This window comes from Hylobates moloch, unplaced genomic scaffold, assembly GCF_009828535.3.
Source record: "Hylobates moloch isolate HMO894 unplaced genomic scaffold, HMol_V3 SCAFFOLD_18, whole genome shotgun sequence".
Lineage (NCBI taxonomy): Eukaryota > Metazoa > Chordata > Mammalia > Primates > Hylobatidae > Hylobates > Hylobates moloch.
The window spans coordinates 46,672,136-46,694,597 of NW_026652293.1; the positions used below are offsets into that span (position 1 = coordinate 46,672,136).

Below are 22,462 nucleotides of genomic sequence, written 5' to 3' on the forward strand. Positions count from 1 at the left end.
GGGGAGAACATTCTAGACAGGAGACAGCATAAGCCAAGGCGCAGAGGCAGGAGTGGCATGGTGTCCTTCTCAGATGCTTGGAAAGATGCTTTGAGGTGGCAGAGGAAGGGGGAAGTTTGCATTGTGGTTCAGGGTGTGGGCTGTAGATTCTGGGGACCAACTCTGGCTCCAACACCTGCTAACTGTGTGACTTTGCTTTGAGCAAATTCCCTACCTTTCAGTACCTCCATTTTCTCTTCTATAAAATGGACAATACCAGTATCAACCCCACGGGTTATGGTGAGAATTAATCCAGGGAAACCTCTTAGAACGATGCGTGGCACATCATTAAGTGCCTAATAAATAAAAGCTATTTATAATGGTGATTTCCTGGTACCTGGAAGGCATGGGAAAACTGGTGCAAGTGTGAGGGAAAAGACTAAAAAAAGGAGTTCAAAGGTTCCCAAATTAAATTTCATCTATTTTCAAATGTGACAATAGCAGAACACAGGTAATGGTAAAGAGTGAAGTTTAAGAAACACACCAACTACAAAAAAATTTATGGGCTGAGGGGCTCCAACGTGAGGAATTAAGGTGAGTGGCCAAAAAGTGGCTTCTCGAGGAGGTGGCAGGCCTGTGGCTAGTTAGCTACAGTGATCCCAGTGAGCCTCCATGACAGGGATGAGCGGGTGGGCTTTGTTTTCTCCCTGAGCCTACCCTGTAGGCTGTCCTGGCCACTGACTTTCTAGGAGAGACTGTCGGGCACAGGACTGAGGGAGAGAGAACAGGTCAGTGCAGATCTAGTCCGACAACTTGAAAATACTATGAAGCTAGTGTCTTATTTTCTTTTATGAAGGGCAGCATATTTAGAGTTTCAGAAGGAGGAGAGGTGTGACTTGGTGTTGAGGAAGATGCCAGGCCAGGAAGGGAGCATATGTAAGAAAGCTTCAGAAACTGGGATGAGCTAACTGGTAGGTCCTAGAAGGACCATGGAACAAGAGAGTCTCTTGTTAAGCACATGCACTGCTTAATTTTCAGAGACAACAGGAGATCTAAACAGCTACCATGGCTTAGGTCCTACATAGTTTGCAGGGTTACAGGAAAGACTGACTCTTAGCAGTGAGTATGACTCCTGACTTCATTTGGACTGTGGCCATTCCTTCCGAGTTAGAACTTGCTAGAAACATGTTCTCCATACTCCACACAGTAACCTTCCTCAGGTTGACTTAGCACCCACTGTTAGTAGATCAGGTTTGGCTAAGGTTAGGTAGCTTAAACATAATTCACTTTTTTTTTCTTTTTTGAGATAGGGTCTTGCTTTGTTGCCCAGACTGGAATGCAGTTGTGCAATCTCAGCTCACTGCAACCTCCACCTCCTGGGTTCAAGCGATCCTCTCATCTCAGCCTTCCAAGTAGCTGGGACTACAGGCACACATCACCACGTCTGGCTAATTTTTTTTGCATTTTTTTTTTTTGGTAGGGATGGGGTTTCACCATGTTGCCCAGGCTGGTCTGAAACTCCTGGGTTCAAGTGATCCTCCCTTCTCGGCCTCCCAAAGTGCTGGGACTACAAGCATGACCCACCGCGCCTAGCCATCATTCACTTTTACGTTAAAAGCAGCTCAACAGAGGTGGAAATGGGCTTCCTGCTGCATGCCATCTTTAGAGACCATCTTTTTTTTTTTTTTTTTTAGACAGAATCTCACTCTTGCCCAGGCTGGAGTGCAGTGGCGCCATCTTGGCTCACTGCAACCTCTGCTTCCCAGGTTCCAGTGATTCTGCCTCAGCCTCCCAAGTAGCTGGACTACAGGAATGCGCCACCATACCCGGCTGTTTTTTGTATTTTTAGTAGAGACAGGGTTTCACCACGTTGGTCAGGCTGGTCTCAAACTCCTGACCTCAAATGATCCACCCACCTCAGCCTCCCAAAGTGCTTGGATTACAGGCCTAAATCACTGTGCCCAGCCCTAGAGACCATCTTGAGGTCCCCACTCCAGCCATCACTTCCATCAGCAGGAAGAACAAAGGAAAGAAAAAGGTGAAGGGCACATACCAGTTGTCTTCTGAAGACGTGTCCTGCTAACTGCCACACCACACTTGCATTTAAATCTCACTGGCTACAACTTAGTCTGAGGCCATGCCTGGGTACAGGGAGGCTGGAAGATGTACTTTGTATTCAAGGCAGCTACATACCTAGCTAAAAATCATGAATGGGAGACAGGGGTGTTTTATACTAAAGAAGGGAAGAGTGGATGTTGAGGGGCAACTAATAGATGCTGCCGCACACAGATCGTTAGATAAATCAGTTATGAAAATAATCTAATACAAAGGTAGTTTATATTTGGATAAAAAATATACGCTTACCTAGTTGCAAAACCAGGAAAGATAGTGTGGAAATAATATTTTACTAGCTCTAGGAAATGACCCGCATTTAATCTTTTTCTAAAGCAAGGAATGCATAGGTACTGCAGGTTTATCCTTTTGCCTTATCCTGCAGGCAAATTGAATTTTTGATTGTTGAATTTTCTACAAGTGGGGCACACTGTGGAGAAGTGATTTACTTTTCTAACCACATTTGCATCAGGCTGATGCTAATGTATGGGGAGTCTACTTGAGAAAGTCTCAGATTAGCTATTTGTAAAGATGACACCACCTCAGGTAAGGAGACAAAATGGAGGCTCCCTTCAGGCTTTATGAGAGAACCAGATGCATATGGACTCTTTAAACCTGACTTGTGTGTAAGAACCCTAGTTCTCTCCACATTAGTGGGCTGAAGGCTAGGGTAGGAATATAAGTTTGAATCCCCAAGCAAACGTGTGTTCCTTTTCCTGTCAATCCAAGAATGGTCCTCATAGTGTCCTCTGGGGGCCACTCCTCCAGGCCTGTAGCAGTGGCTTTGTTTAAGGGAATGGCTAATCTCCAGGGCATGCAGAGGCTGGACACCATCTCCTGAAGGATGGAAGCCTTGAGCTCTGATACAATGAGCAGGAGTCTACACACTAAAGTGTAGGGATTTCTACTGGCAGTCAGCTGTGTTAATTAGCATCATGCGTATGTCCCAGGCGCTATGGGGAGAGACACAAAGAAATAAGAGGCATAACTCCTGACCGATAAAGGAGGGCACATGGTCAAGCTAAGAAATAAGGCCCAAGATTTGAGTAAGGCCTAGTCAGGGACGGTTTCTTGACCACCTTGAGTAGTCAGGTTTCAGAGGGAATGATCAGACTGTTGATGACTGTTCCTTCCCACTTCAGAGACAGAGAGAGAGAGACAGAAAGAGAGAGAAGGGGTAGTGGAATTGCTGGCAGAGATTAATGCCATTCACTGAGCTGTGCTTTAGATAGAAGCTAGCTGTTGATTTCTAGTTCTATCAACATAGAATTAGTTGGACCACTTTTATGCCAGGGAAAAATCATTAGCTGTTAGGAAATCTTTCAAGGGCATAAACTAAGGCACCTTCTAACAATTGTATTTTCTTTTCTTTGTTGTTGTTGTTTTGTTTTTTAAAATACTTAAGAACAAGGTTCGGCTGGGTGTGGTGGGTCACGCCTGTAATCCCAGCACTTTGGGAGGCCGAGGCGGGCAGATTACCTGAGGTCAGGAGTTTGAGACCAGCCTGACCAACATGGTGAAACCCCGTGTCTACCAAAAATACAAAATTGGCCTGGTGTGGTGGCACATGCCTGTAATCCCAGCTACTCAGGAGGCTGAGGCAGGAGAATTGCTTCAACCGGGGAGGCAGAGGTTGCAGTGAGCCAAGGTGGCGCCACTGCACTCCAACCTGGGCAACAAGGGCCAAACTCCATCTTAAAAAAACAAAAACAAAAACGAGGTTTATGTGTAACCTAAACATGTCTTTTTCTTGCAAAAATGGATGTGAAACTTCTGAATTAGAACTCACTAGCCATATTGAACATCATAAACTTGATTCATGATCTTAGTTCTCTCTTATCCAAGGTGAGAAGAGGCTCATTAAGAAATGGAAAAGTTGTAAGATACATTGTGAGATCGTTTAGGCATAATTGTATATTGGAAGTCATTTAGAACGCATCTTTAATGAAGACAGATGATGTGCTATTGATGTGAATGTTGTATTTCCCAGCTTGAAGTACTTTCTCACATGACTTTGCATAATTGCTTAGCTGTAGTTTTATGTTGCAAGTGACTTTAGCACGTTTTTAGGGAAGACATGTTTTGCCACTGACTGATTTTCCACACTGACATGCTTTTTCAGATGAATCCTAAGATTCACCTTGATTTTATACATTCAAGCCTGAACATTAACCCTCTTCCTGGGAACGTGAGTCACCTTTGATTCCTGGGCTTCCTCCAGGACATGAACACTAGGAAGCCAATGTTTCAAGGAGAATTTGACTCAGATTGTTGGCTCTACTTTAGAGTATGTGAATTTCATACCCTTGCAAGGTTCAAGAGTACTGGGTTTCAAAAGCTATAGTGTAACCAAAGTCAGACTTAAAGCTGCAGAAGCTCATTCGACACCCTGAAAACTTTTCTGAACTCTACATTGAAAGTCTGTTAAAATGTTCCTTAAAACCTTTAAAGGTGGACTTAAGAACAAGAAGTAGAGTTGTGAGCTAAGGCTGGCAGGGTGGGGGAATGGGAGGATGAGACAAGTATCAGAAGGATTAGGAAAACCCGAGTAGAGGACCTTGAAAATGCTGTTATCTTTCTTTGTCCCATCCCCTCTCCTCCACCATTTTGTCTTTTACCCTTAGGCCTGCACTGCCTGAAAAGAAGGTGGCTGATCTGAGCACTCTGAATGAAGTGGGCTATCAAATCCGAATTTAGCCAAGCCATACCGGCCAGCAAGAGGGTTTCTGTGGTGCTTCTCTCTGCACTTTACCCAACATCTTCAGGAGGAACTGCAACTATTTATTAAGAACCTGTGAATTTTATTTTTAAGAATTCACCTGGAAATAGAATCTGAGTGGGTGGTAACCATTAGCTTTAAAAACTTCACTAGAAGTCACCATGAAAAGGCTGAAGTAATAAACCCCACTGGGGTTGGACTATGTCCCTCACTCAAGATCTTAAGGATAACAACCATAACTGTAGTTTTATATTTTTCCATTTACCTACTTTCTTTTACCTGCTTTGAACATTATGCCTCACCAATAGTAAATGTTCATGAAATAATCTCTTAAACTTTTGGTATAGTAAGGTAACTCTAACAGTATTACTGTCTTTTTCAGCAATAACAGAAAGCAAAAATGGGTGGGTTTTTTTTAAGCAGTTATTACCTCAGCATTTTGACATCAGATATGCAAACTGAATGGCGTTTTGTTTTTTTATATTCTATTTGTATTCTTTCCCCAGTATTTCCCATGGGGATCTCCACAAGTTTGGAGTTTTTTTTCTTGGTGCACACACGTGAGGAGATTTAAGGTATTATATGCAAGTGTTTTACTAAAAAGCACTGAAATTCTTCTGGCAATACAAGAACCATTTTCAGGATCTTGGAGTTACTTCCTTCTTAATCTTTCTTAAAGCATTCACTGATGTTTTTGTTTTTTCAAAATGGAACAAAAATATCACATTGAGAAGCTAGTCTATGTTCTGTCACTAACATTTAAACTTTGCAGACTCTAGCAAAAAGCACAAGAGGTCATGTACTATTATACAAATGTAGCAGTACTGGATTACCTCTGACACTAACACACTCAGGCAGAGACCAGGAGTGATCAGCAGGTCTTCAGAACCAAAAAACCTTTCTGTTCACATTTCATCTGATTTTTAAACTGAGGCAGGCTTTGATTCTTCTGAAGGACGCAAAGAATCAAACTAAGGGAGGACTCACTGTTAAAGATGTGTTCTGATGTCTTATATTAAGACCAAATGTGAAATGATGTGATTATCTTCCAGTACTTTGCTTTTAGGTACCATTTCATGACATTTTACGAATGAGTATTGGAAAATATAAAGAATTAGAAAAGCAGGATTTTTTTTTTTTTTAATGGAAAAGTCTTCGGTCCAGTGTTAACCTTATAGTGTGATTCAGTCCCTAAGCACAGAATGAATGTCTGGCCTGCATATGGTAGTTACAGTGTAACCTCTGGCTGCAGACCACACAGGACAACCCTAACAGCCTAGTCTTGTATGGTATAAATATCAAGAGTACAGCTTCGATTTCATTTGCTTTATCTTAGCAACAATGCCAACTCAGGAGACCAGACGGCCGATTTCAGCGAAGTCTGGTAGTCAACACATGTTATTTCAGTCTCAGTGCATCTCCTCTGGCTTTCTTTGACTGAAGGTGTTTATAGGAAGGAAGTTTAAAAAAAATCCTCATTGAGATTCTTTACCAATTCTTTACAAGATTTCTGGGGGTGACAGGGAAAGCAAAAGGACTTCATCCTTTAGCTACGTGCACAAGAGCTTACTTCACCCTAAAAATCAGTATTATTAATGAAAAGTACTGTTTTCTTAAAAAAAAGAAGTCTAATGTCCTTTAGATGAACAAGACCAAGTATACATCTCCATTAGATTAAAATGTAGCACAGGGTTAAAAATTCTCAGTTTAATCTCTTTAAGAACAATATTATCAGAGTTTAAAATGAGTTCTCTCTGTTTATCTTCACACAGCAAACCCATTCGCAGCCTCCCGGCCACATGTATTCACATGTTTGAAATAGTGAATCATTTCATTTTCATTCTAAAACAATACGGACTTAGCCATATACCTTCTGTTTGTCAATCTGAAACTTGCTTACATCTAATAAGTAGACCTCTTATAACACTGCAACCATTCTAAGAGTTGGAATTTATTTTTGCCAAGTCTTAAGTACTGCTAAATCTAAAATACAGAATATCAAATGGTTGCATAGCTTGTTTCCCACAACAAGGAGGAAAAGAACAGGAATACAAACTCTGTAATATGCTGATATAGAAGCCTTAGAACTGCTAACTGGCTTGATGGTTCAATTAGTAAGCTAATTTCTCCCACACCTGCTCCTTGATTTTTAGACTAATTTTCCCAAAGCAAGGTTTAGTCACACAAACTTGAAAGTACATTTAAAATGTTCTTAGTTGTCATCCTACTTTTATTGCCTATGGAATATGCTGATTTCTAAAAAAAAAATGGGAAAGGCACCAAACCCCTAAATTCTAGTGCAATAATTTAATTAAAAAAAAAAAAAAAACCAACATGTTATATGCACCCCCCTCCCAAAGCTGATTTTAAGACTGGCTAGAATTCAAAATATAAAAAATAAAACTATGAAGTGATTTGAAATCGGTTTTAAAAAGTTCTTAGTGCAAGAGAAATTTTATGTTTAAGCCATCATGGCAATATATGCAAAGTTTAAATGAATGACAGAAATCTTGATTTTAGACTGTATGTTGTGCTGTTTTGAGTACACTTTATTTCGGAAAGTGATATTTAGTGTTTTCTATACACTCTGAAATCATGAGCATTTCACTTTTTCTAAGTCAATTATTTCATAAGGATTTTATTAATAGATATTGGTAAATAGAACTTTGGAAATCTTAATTCAGAATTCTTACTATACCTGAGGCTTTTGTAAGCTATAGTTTTATGTACAACCTTGTACAGTTTTTTTGACATACAATTCAGAACTTTGTTTATTCTCTTGGACTTTGTTCTGGCCAATACATTTTTTTTTAAATCTTTAAGAAGAACTGTGATTGTTTTAGTGGGTATTTTTCTAAGTAAATGAAAACTTGTATAATGGTATTTTAGAGAATGCCAGATAAGTGCATGTTTCGAGTTAATGTTTTTCTCATCACTTGTATGTTTCTAACACAGCATGGGACTTTAATAAAACCATCCTGGAAACTTAAGGATTGTTTTTCTTCTAAATATGTAAGATGTGGCCGGGCTCAGTGGCTCAAGCCTGTAATCCCAGCACTATGGGAGGCCAAGGCGGGTGGATCACCTGAGGTCAGGAGTTCGAGACCAGCCTGACCAACATGGTGAAACCCCATCTCTACTAAAAATAATACAAAAAATTAGCTGGGCATGGTGGCGGGTGCCTGTAATCCCAGGTATTTGGGAGGCTGATGCAGAAGAATCGCTTGAACGTGGGAGGCGGAGGTTGCAGTAAGCTGAGATCCCGCCAATGTACTCCAGCCTGGGCGACAGTTCAAGACTCAGTCTCAAAAAAAAAAAAAAAAAAAAAAAAAGTCAGATGGTGTGATTTTTTTTTTGGTCCTCTTTATTATATACTTATTCTAGTGAACCTATTTATCATTCTTTCACCCTTCTTTCACAATCTGCAGACTCTATATTAAAAACTACTCTATTACTTTATTTTGACACATCTCAATTCACTCATCTTTTAGCATCACCCCTAAGTAAAAATGGCTGAAAAGAGCAATGAAATAGTTTAGTAAAGGCAACAGGATGGCTTATACATCTCAGTATACCTACTACAAAACCTGCAGGCACAGAAGTACGAGTATAATAGTTTATTACATAACTTACAGGTACAAAGTGCAAATGACTTGACGCCTCTCTTTCCCCAATCCCTTGAACTCTCTGGATCTCAAACTTTCTTTAGGAAAGCAAATGGTTAAAAGTAGACAGTAACTAAATTCCAAATAAAGACAAGATTTCAAACATGCATATTATCTTGATAGCAAAAGGTACAGTAAAACCAAAATTTCATTACTCCACAGTTTACCTTTCCATTTAAAACTTGGATAGTATAACACTTGAGACAGAGATTTGGTTTCAGGCATTAACCAGATTTAATTGTTTTTGGCAGGTAAGTACAGGCTCTGGCAGAGTTACCAACTATTCTGGTCAACAAAAGTAAAGACAAGTGGATAATTATTTTTAGTGGAGCTTTAAAAACCTGTGAGAAGCTCACATTGACTTTTTGGCCTCCAGTCCACAAAATAATACTTCACTTGATAAGCTAAAGTAGGGAGCAATTTTATGGATTAACTCTATCAAAGTGAAGCACATGAAAAATGGGCCTAAAGTCACAATATATTAATCAGGATATAAAAAATTAAATTTTCACAGAGGTTTTCAGGGATGTTCATTTGTTAACAATGACCTATATGTAATAATGCTATTTGTTAATAAATTCACATGACACAAAGCAGTAATTAACTAATGAATTTTCATTTTTCTTTCCCCAATATTAAAAAGGGATAATTATACTATCATTATAATTTGATAATGTCTGTATCTGCTAATTAGGGCATCTGCAAACTACTACTATAAAATGTGGGAAATCCTGGAACTATAATTAATACTGTAATTAAAATCCCCCCAAAGGCCAAGCATGGTGGCTTATGCCTGTAATCACAGCACTTTGGGAGCCTGAGGCGGGTGGATCACCCCTGAAGTCCGGAGTTCAAGACCAGCCTGGCCAACATGGCGAAACTCCATCTCTACTAAAAATACAAAAATTAGCTGGGAATGGTGGTGCACACCTGTAATCCCAGCTACTTGGGAGGCTGAGGCAGGAGAATTGCTTGAACCCAGGAGGCGGAGGTTGCAGTGAGCCGAGTTCGCGCCACTGCACTCCAGCCTGGGCAATAGCGTGAAATGCCATCTAAAAAATAAACCCCCCCCCAAAGTGAGAAATTAAATATTTAAACATATTCAATTACAATTTTTACTAGACAAATCTTATAATCCACATACCTTCTTTGAGGTTTTCATCTGTTTTTTTAAAAATAATTATAGCAAATGCTTTAGTACAAAGACTTAGTCCAAGACTATTATTGTTTTCCAATTTAAGGTGGAGCATTCTATTAATAAAACTCACTGTGAAAACATTTATAATTCAGTGTAAAATTACTACTTAGTAAAAATGCATATAATTCCTTGTTCCTACTGTCTACAAAAAAGGAAATTTCCACTTTTTATGTTTTAAAATTGATTCAAACACTTGTATAGAAGATTTATTAAACCTGCTCATAACCACTTCATAGAAAGTGTCAGCACCATCTCATACTGGTGCATCACTGTAAAAGAAAACATTTTAGAAACAAAACCACTAAAACCAACGTTTAAATGACTATTTACAGAGTAGTAGGTCTCCAAGTTAATATCTCCCCACTGGAGTTTTACAGGCTTCCTCACATTTCTGAGGCATAACAAAAATAATTTTATAGCTGCCACTTTGTTCCAAAGACAAATTTCCTAATAAAATAAATTTCTATAGAACTGGTTCAGTAAAATAAAATCTCTCTCTTAAACCAGAGATCTTAAAACTGAATTTTTAAAAAATGCTGCCAGGAGCAGTGGCTTCCGCCTGTAATCCCAGCACTTTGAGAGGCTGAGGTGGGCTGATCACCTGAGGTCGGGAGTTCGAGACCAGCCTAACCAACATGGAGAAACCCTGTCTCTACTAAAAATACAAAATTAGCTGGGAGTGGTGGCGCATGCCTGTAATCCCAGCTACTCAGGAGGCTGAGGCAGGAGAATCGCTTGAGCCCAGGAGGCAGAGGTTGCCGTGAGCAAAGATGGTGCCATTGCACTCCAGCCTGGGCAACAAGAGTGAAACTCCATCTCAAAAAAATAAAATAAAATAAAAATAAATAAACAAAAATGCTAGGGAAACAAAGGTATATCCCCAGTCTCTGCCTCTATTAAGCCCACCTCTGTCTGTTCCAGGGTAAAAGAGTCAGCTTTATACGTTATGCTGACTTATATTTCCCAAACATTTCCCCAACACGATGCAGGCATATTACATGGCTCAGGACAGTAATAAGATGGATTAAGCATTCTGTACAACTTAAAAAGCATTATCAAACCCCTTCAAAAACAAACTAAACAGTGGCTGGTTGGATACCTGTGGAAGACCCAATGATTTCTAAGATAAACTATTTAGAACTCAATAGAGGGGTCTCCTAATGAAATCAAGCCTTCTGGAAAGGAAACAACTTGTAGTTTGCAAGAACTCAAAGAAACTTTGGATCCACTACAGAGCTTGCCAAAATTATGAAATGAAATTTTTTACTAAGCAGACAAAGGAAGATGCATTATATTTAAAAATCACTGTCAATTTTACTAGGATTTAGAATATAAAACCTTTACATCTCTTTTACAATAAAGAGTATTTGAATCTCACTTGTCAGGAAAATATTTTTCATTATTAAAAAAAATTGTTATAAAGTTGTTTCTTCTGATGTGGAGTTTCAAAGCATCTAACATAACCGCTTCAGAATCTCCACAGTGCAAAATAAACAACATGCATACACTTAAGAACTTTACATTCTTTGAAAAACAATACAAATTGGAAAGAAAATTAGTATGTGATCAAAGAGAGTCAGAGCTCAAGTCTGAACTTTGCCAATAAAGGCAGATGATCTGAAGAGTTATTTTCGTTTGGAAGTCCATTAACAGTCCACAAGTCTTGTTCTGTAAGAAGTGACAGTCTAGCTAGAAGTTTCAAGCCACCAACCAAAGCAATTTCAGCTCCTACATTAAAGAAGCACATACATATTTAGTAAAACTGTCAACAGGTTATTGTAAATTAATCATACAAGTCTTTTCTCCAAACAAATACAGAACTTGAGGCCTCTCCAGAAGACTGAAAACTATGAAACAGTTTTTAGAATATTTAAGCTTTATTGAGTTATAACCTAATTATAATTATCAAACACACAGCAGTTTGAGATATTTTTTCTATTTCCAGCTCTGTAAACAATCTTTAGAAGAAAATATAAATGTAATACTTAAGAATGTTAAGAGTAATTTGTGGTTGACAACTACATAAGAAACTCATCCAGCAACCATTCTGTAGTTGCATAAAGCCAGAGACACCAGGCCACAGCCCTGTAGAAGTTTATAAGGTGAATGGAGAATAAATTAGTATAATTTAGTCCCAGAGACTCAGCACCCACAGAAGTAAAGATGACATGCTCTTTTTGAAATGCTGATCCATAACACTCTCCCGCCACCTAGTGAACTTCTGTCAGCATGACAACTACAAAAACCTTAGTATAAATTCAAAGCAGCAGGCATAGTTTTTGTAGAGTGGATCTAGTGGCAGGAGTAAGTCATCTCCTGAGTGTTACTAATAAGGTTATTCCCAGAAGAAAGGAGGTGGGAACAAACAGAGGGGAAAAGGGTAAAGAAAAAGAAGCATCAAAAAAAAAAGGAAGAGAAAAAAATGAAAAAAATCAGAAAAGAAAAAAACAGCTGCTCACATTCCAAAGTTTTCTTAATGATATTTTTGTACTTCCAGTAATCTTAAACTGCATTTTCTTCTCCACTTTAAATCCCTTGGCTAATGTTTAAAACCTGATTTTTGACCGGGTGCGGTGGCTCATGACTGTAATCCCAGCACTTTGGGAGGCCGAGGCGGGTGGATCATGAGGTCAGGAGATCGAGACCATCCTGGCTAACACGGTGAAATCCCATCTCCACTAAAAATACAAAAAATTAGCCAGGCATGGTGGTGGGCACCTGTAGTCCCAGCTGCTCGGGAGGCTGAGGCAGGAGAATGGTGTGAACCCAGGAGGCGGAGCTTGCAGTGAGCTGAGATAGTGCCATTGCACTCCAACCTGGGTGATGAGCAAGACTCCGTCTCAAAAAAAAAAAAAAAAAATTATATAGTCTTTTCTGACTGAATGTGGTGGCTCATGCCTGTAATCCAAGCCACTTTGGGAGGCCGAGGTGGGCAGCTTGAGCCCAGGAGTTTGAGACCAGCCTGGGCAACATGGTGAAACCCTGTCTCTACAAAAAATACAAAAATTAGGTGGGCATGGTGGCTCGTGCCTGTAGTCTTGGCTACTCGGGAAGCTGAGATGGGAAGGTCACTTGAACCCGGGAGACAGAGGTTGCAGTGAGCCGAGAATCACGCCACTTTTATATATATATAAAAGTATATATATTTACTTTTCCTCCTCAGAAAAATCCAATATTCCAGAGTCAACATGACAGCATAAGCTGTGTTGCTGGCAGTGTAACTATGGTCCTCCAATGAAGGCAGCACGCCTCAGTAAAATTTATGCACAAAACTATGATGACCATTAACAACATACTCAGTTCCTGTCAAAGGAAAAACAGTAAATTTATGGCAAGCAAAAAGAAAGGGCAATATGAAAGACCTATAACTCAGAGGCTGACTGAACTGGAGGGTAGGACTGATAATGTAATTCTTGGGTAATAATTTGCTTGGATGTGTTTTATTACCTCCCTCATATGCAAGTAATCAACTGATTTATTCAAATATATTACCAATCTGTCTATTTCGAAATATTTTTACCTTCTAGATCTAGAACTTCAACTGGATGTTTAGAGAGCTTTCTTAACTTTAACCTTGAGGTTTTAGCTACTGTGCTCTCTAGCAGAATTTAACATTACATGCATTCCTTACCTGGGTGCTCAGCAACATCTTCCTTTTCTGCAGAGTAGAAAATATAATCCACAGTTATGGCACTTCGGGAATGACAGGTGGTCACTTCTGGAATTCCAGTGTCAGGAAAGTAATGTGAATAAACAGATGACAAGCTGAAATGGTGTTGTAAATTTGAAGATAATCTAAATAGAAAAGAAGAAGTGTTTAGAATCCAAGTTTTTTGTAACTTCAAGAATTCCTCCTATCTAAAGTTCTTTTTTCATTTAATTTGTAGACTAAGACCAGACATTAGGACAAGCCTTATTTAAATAGACCATATCATAATTTAGTATTAATTTACTTATGCAGTGATATCTAAAACCCATCAATAAAGCCATCATAAATGTGGTTTAAAAAAAAGCTCAATAATTAACATACTAATGTGTTTTTTCATTATTTATAACATGTATGAATGCCTCCACTTACTAAAGAACATGTATTCTAAAACAACTTACAAGTTTTATTGTGTTTTTAAGAAAGAGAATCAAGGGGGTCTTCAGGAACACTATTTGGAAATCCCTAGACTTTTGATGACAGAGAGGCCATATTCTTCTCTAATTTTTCTTGCTATGACATATGAGACAATTTTGTACTGCATCTTAAAACAGCTTCTCTAATAGTTTATTATATTTGCCCCATGCACAAATATAATACATGTGATGTTATGAGTAAAAGGTTTAAAGATCACTTTCTAGTGATACTTTATGAATCTTAGGGATCTTTTATGCCTTGAAGGAAAATAAAATTTTAAAAAACTTATCCAACAAACATTTACCAAACATCTTCTAAGTTCTAGGCAATATGTCAGGTGCTGAGAATACGTAGATGAAGATGTTTCCCTTGCTTTTAAAGTGTTCATATGTCAGGAACAAAGGTAAATCGTTAAAAATGCCCTCTTAAGTTTTAGCAACTTTTTATGTCTAAGGATTTATAATATTAAACATAAATAGGGCCGGACGCGGTAGCTCACACCTGTAATCCCAGCACTTTGGGAAGCCAAGGCAGGAAGATTGCTTGAGCTCAGGAGCTCAAGACCAGCCTGGGCAACAGAGTGAGACCTCATCTCTACAAAAAAATCAAGAAAATTAGCTGTGCATGGTGGCACATGCCTGTGGTCTCAGCTACTTGGGAGCCTAAGGTAGGAGAATTGCTTGAGCCTGGCAGGTGGAGGCTGCAATGAGCCAAGATCATGCCATTGCACTCTAGCCTGGATGACAGTGAGATCAACTCTCAAATAAAAATAAATAAATAAAAATAGGTCTTCTGCAAACTGTTATCTTACTATCAATTTTTCAGTTTACAGATATAAGCTATGCATATAAACACCCTGTATTTACATAAAGATACTAAAAAGTATCTTTTTTTCTTTCTTTTTTTTTTTTTTGAGACAGAGTGTTGCTCTGTCGCCCAGGCTGGAGTGCAGTGGCACGATCTCGGCTCACTGCAACCTCTGCCTCCTGGGTTCACACCATTTTCCTGCCTCAGCCTCCCAAGTAGCTGGGACTACAGGCACCCACCACCACACCTACCTAATTTTTTTTGATGATCTGCCCACCTCGGCCTCCCAAAGTGCTGGGATTACAGGTGTGAGCCACCACGCCTGGCCTCTTTTTTTCTTTTAATTTTTAGACACCAAGGGCAAGTAAGGTATCTGTTTTATTTTTTAATATTATTATTATTATTATTATTTTGAGACGGAGTCTTGCTTTGTCGCCCAGGCTGGAATGCAGTGGCGCAATCTCGGCTCACTGCAACCTCCGCCTCCCCGGGTTCAAGCAATACTCTGCCTCAGCCTCCCTGGGATTACAGGTGCCTGCCACCATGCCTGGCTAATTTTTTTGTATTTTTAGTAGAGATGGGGTTTCACCATCTTGGCCAGACTGCTCTTGAACTCCTGACCTCGTGATCCACACACCTCAGCCTCCCAAAGTGCTGAGGTTACAGGCATGAGCCACCACGCCTGGCCAGAATGTTTTAATTTTTTTTTTTTAATAGAGGCAGGGTCTCACTGTGTTGCTCGGGCTGGTCTCAAACTCCTGTCCTCAAGCAATCCTCCCGCCCTGGCCTCCCAAAGTGATGAGATTACAGGCGTGAACCAACATGCCCAGCCAATATCTTTTTTTATATCCTATATTGTTATAAAAAGATTTAAGAATTACTCAAAACGAAGTACTTATTAGATTAGCCTCCTTATTAATCTTATTCAAAGAAGTTTTTACTATATTGAAAGGTTTAATTGTGAATTTTTAAATATTCATTTAAAAAAATTTTTTTTAAATTGCTTCTTCCATTCTTGCCGGGCACGGTGGCTCACGCCTGTAATGCCAGCACTTTGGGAGGCCGAGGCGGGCAGATCACGAGGTCAGGAGATCGAGACCATCCTGGCTAACACGGTGAAACCCCGTCTCTACTAAAAATACAAAAAATTAGCTGGGTGCGATGGCGGGTGCCTGTAGTCCCAGCTACTTGGGAGGCTGAGGCAGGAGAATGGCGTGAACCCAGGAGGCGGAGCTTGCAGTGAGCCGAGATCGTGCCACTGCACTCTGGCCTGGGCCAAAGAGGGAGACTCCGTCCCCACCAAAAAAAAAAAAAATTGCTTCCATTCTTATTAGTTCTTATTTATGTAGTAATATTTTCTCAAAACAAGGTATACAAAATAAAGATTGAGAAGCAGATAAATGAGAATTGGTTCCTAAATTTAAATGTTAAAACAAAAAACTATAAAACAGCCACAATATAAAACAATCAAGATATTTCAAGAATCTCCCCGAGACAAGATTTAAGTCTCTGTCCTGTTTTATAAACATGTATCAATTTCTCAACCATAGCCCCAAATATTCCTATTTCTTTAATGAAGAATCCAAGCATCTTCACCCCTCTGACAATCTTCTCCTACAGTTCAAGAGATAAATTAAAATGATCATCTTTTCAACTGGCATATTCATTTTTGGATCAATTTTTTTATAGACGGTTTTGAGATTTAGTAAATCAAAGACAACTAAAGATCCTCTTGAGATCTGAAAGATATTTTTCTGTGATCTTGACCTTTGTTTATGTGAGTTTCAAAGAGTATTTGAGCTGGTCCAGGTCCACAGACAAGCTGTTTCCCTTCCTAACACTACCTAGGCACTTAACTATGTTTCAAACATTGTGCTTTATATGCTTTGTCTCATCTAATCCTCACAACAACCCAAACTATAGACAAAGAAACTGAACCTCAGAGATGTTAAGTTTCTTGCTCAAAATCATTCTGCTAAAACACAGCAGAGTCAGGACTGGAACTCAGGCCTATCTGACTTAAGGGCCAGCACTCTTCACCAGCACGGAATATTATCACCTTCATTTTTTTATCCAAGTGATTTTTGAGAAATGAGTTTTTTATTCAACTAAAGTTAGCAAATGTCTCCTTTTGCTTTCCAGAACTCACTTTTCAGCTGTCACTAGGACCTCTGTTTGCTTCAGCTGTGTTTGTGTCAGATCACTGTCTGTAAAAATAGAGGAAAATATATTAATGTTATTGTTCTAGTTTGCCTTAGTACCGTCATCTTACTCTAGAAACAATATTTAAGACTTATCCAGGTTAGAAAGATGCCTAGTTACATGTTTCATTCTGGAATCTATATATTTCGATGGCCTCTAGAATTAGGAAAAATAAAAAAATGCAAACAATTCCAAAGCAACATGCAAGTAAATCATGCACAGATAATTCTAGAAGTTCAACTTTAAAAAGGTAAATTTAGAGGTCTTAAGAAAAAGAATGAATAACTATTTTTATATATGAATATTCATCCCTGAGATTTTTTCTTTTTAAAAACTTAGTTTTTTGTCTTCAAAGGGAACATGATTACCCAGCAGACTGCCAAAATGTATTACAAACACTTACCCGTCTTTTCTACTTTTGGTACCTGCTGTACCTCATACACACAGTTCTGTGAGATACCTAGGTTTGGGGGCCAAATTGGAATAGATAAAATTCTTTGTCCCCGTGAAGACTGTTCCTGGCCAGATACCTAAACAAAATTTCAACAGGTATCTTAAGTGAAAAGATTTTAAATAGTTTATGAATTGAAAAGTTTATGTCTTAAATAAAAGGTAATCCAAAAGTGGTAAATTATTACCCTTTATTCATTATATTAAGTGATTCTTTGGACTTACAAAATCTTCTGTTCTTCAAATACAATTCAGAAAGCACTTATCATTTACATAAAAATGACAATCTTTTTCCCATACATGTTTTTCTTTAATTTGGACATACAAATGATTTATCGCTTTGGACTAACACTGCTCATCTTTTTACCACCTGCAATATAGTTCCTATTGTATCAAATACAGGCATGCTCAGAGATACTGCGGGTTTGGTTCCAGGCCGCCACAATAAAGTGAGTATCTCAATAAAGCAAGTCACATAATTTTTTCAGTTTCCCAGTGCACATAAGTTGTGTTTATACTATACTGTAGTTTACTAAGTGTGCAATAACATTATGCCTAAGAAAATACACACCTTGGCCGGGCGCGGTGGCTCACGCTTGTAATCCCAGCACTTTGGGAGGCCGAGGCGGGCGGATCACGAGGTCAGGAGATCGAGACCACGGTGAAACCCCGTCTCTACTAAAAATACAAAAAAATTAGCCGGGCGTGGTGGCGGGCGCCTGTAGTCCCAGCTACTCGGAGAGGCTGAGGCAGGAGAATGGCGTGAACCCGGGAGGCGGAGCTTGCAGTGAGCCGAGATCGCGCCACTGCACTCCAGTCCGGGAGACAGAGCAAGACTCCGTCTCAAAAAAAAAAAGAAAATACACACCTTAATTTAAAAATACTTTATTGTTAAAATATCCTAACAATCATCTGAGCCTTCAGTGAGTCATCATCTTTTTACGGATGGAGGGTCTTGCCTAGATATTAATGGCTGCTGGCTGATCAGCGTGATGGTTGCTTAAGGTTGGGGTTGGCTATGGCAATTTCTTAAAATAAGACAACAATGAAATTTGCTGCAGCCATTGATGCTTCCTTTCATAAAAGATTTTTCTGTAGTATGTGATGCTGTATGACAGCACTTTATCCCCAGAACATTTTTTTCAAAATTGGAAACCTTGCCAATGTTTTATCAACTAAATTTATGTAACATTTAAAATCCTTTGTTGTCATTTCAGCAATGTTCACAGCATCTTCACCAGGAATAGACTGCATCTCAAGAAAATACTCTGCTCATCTATAAGAAGCAACTCCTCATCTATTTAAGTTTTATCATGAGATTGAAATAATTCAGTTAATTCTTCAGGCTCTACTTCTAATTCTAGTTCTCTTGCTATTTCCACCACATGTACAGTAACTTCTTCCACTGAAGTCTTGAACCCCTCAAAGTCATCCATGAGGGCTGGAATCAACTTCTACTAAACTCTTTTTAATGGTGATATTTTGACCTCCTCCCATGAATCACGAATGTTCTGAATAGCATTTAGGATGCTGAATCCTTTCCAGGTTTTCAATTTACTTTCCCCAGATCCATCAGAGAAATCACTTCTATGGCAGCTATAGCCTATGAAATGTATTTCTTAAATAAGGAGACCTGTAGGTACAAAATTACTCCTTGATTCCATAGGCTGCAGAATGGATGCCGTGTTAGCAGGCATGAAACAACATTCATTTCCTTGTACATCTTCATCAGAATTCTTGGGTGACCAGGTGCCTTGTGAACGAACAGTAATCTTTGTAAAGGAATCTGTTTTTCTGAGTAGTGGTCTCAGCAGTGTGCTTAAAATATTCTATGCCATAAACAGATGCACTGTCATCCCCAAGCTTTGTTTTTCCACTGATAAGAGCACAGGCAGAGTGGATTTAGCATAATTTTTAAGTGCCCTAGGATTTTCAGAATGGTCAACGAATGCTGACTTTAACTTAAATTAACAAGCTATATTAGCTCCTAACAAAATAGTCAGCCTGTCCTTTGAAACCAGGCACTGACTTCTTCTTTCTAGCTATGAAGTCCTAGATGGCATCTTCTTGCAATATAAAGTGGTTTCATCCACATTAAAAATCTATTGTTGGCCAGGTGCAGTGGCTCACACCTGTAATCCCAACACTTTGAGGGGCTGAGGCAGGAGGATTGCTTGAGCCCAGGAGTTCGAGACCAGCCTGGGCAACATGGTGAAACCCCATCTCTACCAAAAAATATTTGAAAATTAGCCCAGCATGGAGTCATGCACCTGTAATCCCAGCTACTTGGGAGGTTGAAGCAGAATCGCTTGAACCCAGGAGGAGGTTGCAGTGAACCGAGATCGTGTCACTGCACTCCAGCCTGGGCAACAGTGAGAGACCCTGTCACAAAAAAAAAAAAAAAAAAATCTATTATTTAGTGTAGCCACCTTCATCAATGATCTTAGCTAGATCTTCTGGATAACCTACTGCAGCTTCTACATCAGCAGCACTTGTTGCTTTACCTGCACTTTTACGTTATGGAGATGGCTTCATTCCTTAAACCTCACAAATTAACCTCTGTTAACTTCCAACTTCTCTTCTGCAGCTTCCTCATCTCTCTCAGCCTTCATAAAATTGAAGAGACTTAATGCCTTGCTCTGGATTAGGCTTTGACTCAAGGGAATCCTGTGGCTGGTTTGATCTTCTATCCAGACCACTCAAACTTTCTCCACATCAGCAATAAGGCTGTTTTGCTTTCTTATTATGCCTTCATACACTGGAGTAGCACTTCTAACTTCCTTCAAGAACTTTTACTTTGCATTCACAACTTAGCTGTTTGGTGCAAGAGGCCTAGCTTTTGGCCTCTCTCAGCTTTCAAAATGCCTTCCTTGCTAAGCTTAGTCATTTCTAGCTTTTGATTCAAAGTGAGACATGTGAGTCTTCCTTTTACTTGAACACTTAGAGAGCGCTGCAGGGCTATTACTTGGCCTAGTTTCAATATGGTTGTGCTTCAGGGAATATAGAGGCCCGAGTAAGGGGAGAGAGGTGATTAGTGGAGCAGTCAGAACACATTTATCAATTAAGTTCATCGTTTTATATGGGTATAGTTCATAACACCCCAAAACCATTACAATAGTAATATCGAAGATCACTAATCTTGGATCAACATAACAGATGTAATAATAATGAAAATGTTTGAGTAATGCAAGAGTTACCAAAACGTGACAGATACAGGAATTGAGCACGATACTGTTGGAAAAATGGCACTGATAGAGCTGCTTAAGGTAGAGTTGCTACAAAACTTCAACTTTGTAAAATGCAGTATGTTTGAAGCTCGATAAAGCAAAGCACAATAAAATGAGGTATACCTGTACTAAGAGAGATTAACTCATCTAAAATTTTAAACTATTGGCTGGGCACGGTGGCTCACTCCTGTAGTCTCAGCACTTTGGGAGGCCAAGGTGAACCTCCAGATCACCTGAGGTTGGGAGTTAGAGACCATCCTGGCTAACACTGTGAAACCCCGTCTCTAATAAAAATACAAAAAATTAGCCGGGCGTGGTGGTGCATGCCTGTAGTCCCAGCTACTCGGGAGGCTGAGGCAGGAGAATTGCTTGAACCTGGGAGACGGAGGTTACAGTGAGCCGAGATCGCACCATTGCACTCCAGCCTGGCGAAAGAGTGAGACTCCGTCCATCTCAAAAAAATAAATAAATAAATAATTTTAAACTATTACTCAAAACTCCAGTGTTGGAGAGCTTATTTTGGTAAATATACTGAAGATCAAATGATCTAAAGTAAGGAGAGGAAAGCACAATAAAAATAATTACATGAGATAAATTGTGCTAAGCTAAAGAAAATATTTATTATTATACAAGGGAAACTTACATAATAAATGTTAAATTACTGTTTTGCCCACAACCAGCTTTCAAAATTCTATCCTGCCACCTTGTGTTACTTATTTGTGAAGTATCCATGTCTGTCAATACTTTTTTTTTTTTTTTTTTTGCTGCCTGTTAATTCCTCCAAGCAGTATGTTGCCACAGATAGATGAAAATCAACCAAGTGAAAATAATTACTTACTAGAAGAAGCTGGGCACAGTGGCTCACACCTGTACTCCCAGCACTTTGGGAGGCTGAAGCGGGTGGATCACGAGGTAAGGAGTTCGAGACCAGCCTGGTCAACAAGCTGAAACCCCCGTCTCTACTAAAAATACAAAAATTAGCCAGGTGTGGTGGCGCACACCTGTAACCCCAGCTACTCGGGAGGCTGAGGCAGGAGAATCACTTGAACCCGGGAGGTGGAGCTTGCAGTGAGCTGAGATCATGACACTGCACTCCAGCCTGGGCAACAGAGACTCTGTCTCAAAAAAAAAAAAAAAGAAGTCATGGAAAATCATAGTTTGATAAAGTGAGGGTACTGGATCATCCAAGGTTTTCAAACAGTCATGTACTGACTATCTTCACATTATCATGAGCAGAGCAACTATGTTCACTTCCTAATAACAATGAAGAAAGCACTTACCTTTCCTATGGGAAGTCCTTCATAATTCAATTTTCCTTCCTTTATGAAACTATATAGTGGAGAACCAGGAACAGAATTAAAGTCACCACACATAACAATAGGGCAGAAGCTGCCATCTTTCTGGTGGGCAACACTGGAAATCTCTGCCAGTAGCATTGCCAATTGTGTCAGCTTAATATCACCTCGCCTTGGATTATACAATAGATGCGTATTTGCTACGCAGATCGCAGGAGAGGCAGCATATGGAATTTTGGGCTGCAAGAGTAAAACTAATCCAACATTGTCTCTGTCCAACAGAGAAATATCAGGGCGGAAGAATTCCACTGGGTTCACTGACAAGAGTGAAAATTTGGAATGTTTGAAGCAAATAGCACAGCCATCAGGTTTCCTTCCTGTCCGCATCTTATATTCACAGTGATAACCTACAAGAAACAAATGAATTTAAAACAAATGACTGCTTTTATATATTTGTCAAAAGACAGCTCACCTGATACTTCTGAACAATGTTTACCAAACTGTATTCTGCAAAACATTAGTAACGTAGGATGTCAATAAACATTGGAATAAAAAACGTTTGACACTGGGTCTAACAGGCCTCTTTATGCACAGACTTCAGCCCTTGATATGCTAATGTGTTATTATCAGTCTCCCATTGCCATCCTAGTAAAACTCAGTCATGGCAATAACAGTAAAGCCTTAT

The 22,462-nt window shown here is 39.3% G+C and overlaps 2 protein-coding genes across 21 annotated transcripts in view; one reads left to right on the plus strand and one right to left on the minus strand.

Annotated features, from left to right (window-relative positions):
• Positions 1-5,145, plus strand: part of VASH2 (vasohibin 2) — a 53,062-nt gene extending 47,917 nt beyond the window's left edge. For 7 of the 10 annotated variants that reach the window (XR_009210872.1, XR_009210873.1, XM_058430871.1 and 4 more), the window contains one exon: positions 4,716-5,145. Coding sequence is in view for 5 of the 10 variants with exons in the window: in XM_058430871.1 (XP_058286854.1) it covers positions 4,716-4,788 (73 nt within the window). In the remaining 5 variants the exon portion in view is untranslated. Of the gene's footprint in view, positions 1-4,213; positions 4,379-4,715 lie in introns of all 10 variants that reach the window. The other 3 variants (XR_009210874.1, XR_009210871.1, XR_009210877.1) reach the window with 1 other exon arrangement.
• Positions 1-22,462, minus strand: part of ANGEL2 (angel homolog 2) — a 38,608-nt gene that overhangs the window by 5,984 nt on the left and 10,162 nt on the right. For 7 of the 11 annotated variants that reach the window (XM_032136594.2, XM_032136599.2, XM_032136597.2 and 4 more), the window contains 5 exons: positions 21,763-22,184; positions 17,209-17,335; positions 16,753-16,810; positions 13,305-13,468; positions 8,413-11,401 (listed from right to left, as the gene is read on the minus strand). In XM_032136594.2, coding sequence (XP_031992485.1) covers positions 11,250-11,401; positions 13,305-13,468; positions 16,753-16,810; positions 17,209-17,335; positions 21,763-22,184 — 923 coding nt within the window. In that variant the 3' untranslated portion in view covers positions 8,413-11,249. Of the gene's footprint in view, positions 1-7,660; positions 8,115-8,412; positions 11,402-12,823; positions 12,977-13,304; positions 13,469-16,752; positions 16,811-17,208; positions 17,336-21,762; positions 22,185-22,462 lie in introns of those variants that run through there. The other 4 variants (XR_004245025.2, XM_058430866.1, XM_058430865.1 and 1 more) reach the window with 4 other exon arrangements.